Source organism: Salpingoeca rosetta, assembly GCF_000188695.1.
Source record: "Salpingoeca rosetta unplaced genomic scaffold supercont1.13, whole genome shotgun sequence".
Lineage (NCBI taxonomy): Eukaryota > Choanoflagellata > Craspedida > Salpingoecidae > Salpingoeca > Salpingoeca rosetta.
In genome coordinates, this window is record NW_004754921.1 from 820,616 (window position 1) to 823,991 (window position 3,376).

A 3,376-nucleotide genomic window follows, 5' to 3' on the forward strand; every position below is an offset into this window, starting at 1 on the left:
GTGTGTGTGTGTGTGTGTGTGTGTGTGTGTGTGTGTGTGTGTGTGTGTGTGTGTGTGTGTGTATGTGTGTGTGTGAACACACTTGCACGCAGTTGTTTTGATGCCACTCTCTCAATCTCACTTTTCAACACCGACGCCCGTTGAAACATCCCACCTCCTCCACAACACACGCGCACACGCACACACACACACCAACCTGAACAGGTTGTTGTGAAGTGCCTCGAGCTGCTTGGGGAGGCCTTTGGGACGCTGACGAACAGCAAAGGGTACAAGCTCCTGCCGCCGTACCTGCGCCTCATCCAGGGCGACGGTATCTCCCTCGACTCGCTCGAAAACATCCTCGCACGCATGGTACGCACCCCATCCAACTGCTTCGTTGTTTGTTTGTTTGTTTGTGTGTGTGTGTGTGTGTGTTTTGTTTTGTGTGTCTGTGTGTGTATGTCTGTGCGTGTGTGTGTGTGTGTGTCTGTGTCTGTAGGTCTGCCTGTCTGCCTGCTGATATGTTTGTACTTTGCAAGCAGCCTTTGCTCGTGCAAACCATCACCCCCAATCATCAACATCACACACACACACACACCTCGCCCGATCACCACCGTTTGTGCGAGCAGAAGGAAGCCAAGTGGTCTGCGGACAACGTCACCTTTGGCAGCGGCGGGTCTCTCCTGCAGAAACTCAACCGCGACACTCAGAAGTGCGCATTCAAGTGCAGTTTCATCACTGTTGACGGCGTTGATCGCGACGTCTTCAAGGACCCAATCACAGACCCAGGTGCCACACGCACGTGTGTGTGTCTGTGTCTGTGTCTGTGTGTCTGTGTCTGTGTCTGTGTCTGTGTGGCTGTCATGCCCCCACCCCCCTTTGTCTGGTCTCACCACGTTGTTGCCGCCCGCTTCGCTCCTGTTTTCGCTGCAGGCAAAGCGAGCAAGAAGGGCCGGCTGACCCTGGAGAAGGATGACAAGGGCAACTTCGTCACCCGACAGCAGAACAAGGGCGATCCCGCAAAGGTGTGTGTGTGTGTTTGTGTCTGTGTGTGTCTATGTATGTCTGTGTGTCTGTGTGTCTGTGTGTCTGTGTGTGCATGTCTCAGCGCATCTTCTGTTCATTAATTGCCTGCCCACAATGACCCTGACCATCCAATCCCTTTTGCGATCCACCCAACCTGTTCCCCGGCGTGCAGGATCTGCTGCAAGTTGTGTTCAAGGACGGCGAGCTGGTCACGGAGACGACGTTTGCGCAAGTGCGGGAGCGCGCAGACCTCTAGTTGCCACATGCAGCGTTGACTGCTGTTCATATGTTCCTTGTGTAATGTTCATGTCGTCTCGTTGTCGTCGTTGTTGTCGTGATGGTTGTTGTTTTGTCGTGGTAGCTCTTGTTAAAGTCCATGCTGTTCATTGTGCTGACTGGTGTCGCGGGCCAACACAGCCAACGCAACCAATACGACTCGTCACCTGATCTACCCGTTACGTTGTACACCCCTTGCTGCCGCTAGCACATACACGCATGAACATATGCACACCTCAAACGTGACAGCGCATGACACCCACCTTGCTTGCTTGCTTACTTGCTGGCTTGCGTCATTCAAAGTCTCTGTGTCATTTCCACACACACAACAAAGCAAAACCAGAAGACAGTAATTGGACACAACCAAACCCGAACCAGCAACAACAACAACAAGAAGATGGCTGCGGTTCAGCGAGCAACAGAGGTGATATGGGGCACCCTCAAGACAGATCGGGAGATCACCTTCCGTTGGCTGCAAGGTGCGTGCATGTGTGGAGCCATGTGCATCGTGCTGGGGGAGGGAGGGGGAGCGTTTGGGGGTTTGCTTACAGTGTGCTCTGTCTTACATGATGGGTATGGTTGGACGCTTTGCGTTAGGGTTTGAGTTTGCCGAGAGCGAACCAACAGCACTCCACCAGCGACGAGGAGGCCCGTGCGGTATCATTGCTCCAGTACAGGTGTGTGTGTGTGTGTGTCTGTGTATCTGTCTGTGTATCTGTCTGTGTGTGTGTGTCTGTCTGTCTGTCTATGTATCTGTCTGTGTGTGTCTGTGTTCATGTTTGTGTGTGTGTCTGTCTGTCTCTGTGTGTGTGTGTGTGTGTGTGTGTCTGTCTGTCTGTCTTGTAGGCCTTGTCCGTCTGCCTGGCAGTCTGTGGGTTTGTGTGTCTATGCCATGTTCCGATCACCCTGTTTGGGCGTGGTGTCCACCTGCCCTGTTCCAACCGCCTTGTGCCCCATTACTCACCTTACCCAACCAATGCGCTACCTCCACCTCCACCTCCACCTCCATCTTCATCAACCCAGGGCATGGTGCTGCGGCACTTGCTCTTTCCAAATGACGACGGTGATGCTCCAGGCAACTGGCGCTCCCCTCAAGTAAGCTGTGCTTGCGGCTCGCAGTGAGTGATACAGGGCTGCTCATGCACATACCTTGCCATCTCGTGCATTCACACCGCCTCACACATTCACTCCGAATCCCTTGACACATCCTTCCGCTCGCTGCTTCCACACCCCATCCCTCCTTTGCGACGCTACTGCTGTTGCTGCTGCTGCAGGACGTGGTGGACACACTAGTACGTGCACTGACAGACATCCTCGTCCAGGCGCGACCGACAGAGGATGGACAAGTCACCCTCGCCAACCTCGATGCACCCGCAGAGGAGCTGGAGAAGTATGCTAAGCACGTGTCCAGCCGGGACCAGGTTGTCCCACCAGAGAGCGAGCTCACGGCACCGATTGCTTTCCTTGAGCAGCACATTGCTGTCATGGACGTCGACGCGGACGACGCAGAGGCGTTCCTCCTCTCCATGCTCAACGCATACAATGTACGCAGAGAGAGCGAGTGTGTGTGTGTGTGTGTGTGTGTGTGTGTGTGTATGAGGTAGTGTGTGTGCTTGTAAGTCTGTATCCGTCTGTCTGTGGCTCGCGTGTTGTTTATGTGCCTGTGTGTAAGTGTGTGCCTTGCGGGGGTGTTTGACCGTTACGTTACATCTATCAAAGCTCACTTGGCATGTATTTGCCTCCCTCATCGACCCCAATCCTTGCGGGATGTGACAGGGCCCGTTTGGGGTGCTGCTGTTCGTGTATTCGCTGGTGTTGACGCGTGGGCCGGATCAAGTTGAGCTCGATCAAGGCATCGCCGCAGAGTCGCTCGTCTCCACTCCCTTTGGCCACGCAAAGTATGCCTCTGTGTGTGCGTGTGGGTAGATGTGTGTGCGTGTGTGGGTTGGTGTGTGTGTGTGTGTGTGTGTGTGTGTGTGTGTGTGTGTGTGTGTGTGTGTGTCTATGTCTTTCTCTGTGTCTTTCTCTGTGCCTGTATGTGTGTGTGTGTGTGTGTGTGTGTGTGTGTGTGTGTGTGTATATGTGTGTGCCTCAA

The 3,376-nt window shown here is 54.0% G+C and overlaps 2 protein-coding genes across 2 annotated transcripts in view; both read left to right on the forward strand.

The window, feature by feature from the left end:
- The window catches only part of PTSG_05604 (nicotinamide phosphoribosyltransferase), a 3,560-nt gene extending 2,016 nt beyond the window's left edge, over positions 1-1,544 (forward strand). Inside the window, exons 6-9 of the mRNA XM_004993414.1 lie at positions 205-351; positions 609-768; positions 913-1,004; positions 1,178-1,544. Coding sequence (XP_004993471.1) covers positions 205-351; positions 609-768; positions 913-1,004; positions 1,178-1,261 — 483 coding nt within the window. The 3' untranslated portion in view covers positions 1,262-1,544. The remainder of the gene's footprint in view (positions 1-204; positions 352-608; positions 769-912; positions 1,005-1,177) is intronic.
- Positions 1,545-1,607: 63 nt separating this feature from the next.
- The window catches only part of PTSG_05605 (uncharacterized protein), a gene marked incomplete at its 3' end in the record, with an annotated part of 3,552 nt that continues 1,783 nt past the window's right edge, over positions 1,608-3,376 (forward strand). The window contains exons 1-5 of the mRNA XM_004993415.1: positions 1,608-1,760; positions 1,879-1,958; positions 2,305-2,376; positions 2,556-2,825; positions 3,058-3,193. Coding sequence (XP_004993472.1) covers positions 1,679-1,760; positions 1,879-1,958; positions 2,305-2,376; positions 2,556-2,825; positions 3,058-3,193 — 640 coding nt within the window. The 5' untranslated portion in view covers positions 1,608-1,678. The remainder of the gene's footprint in view (positions 1,761-1,878; positions 1,959-2,304; positions 2,377-2,555; positions 2,826-3,057; positions 3,194-3,376) is intronic.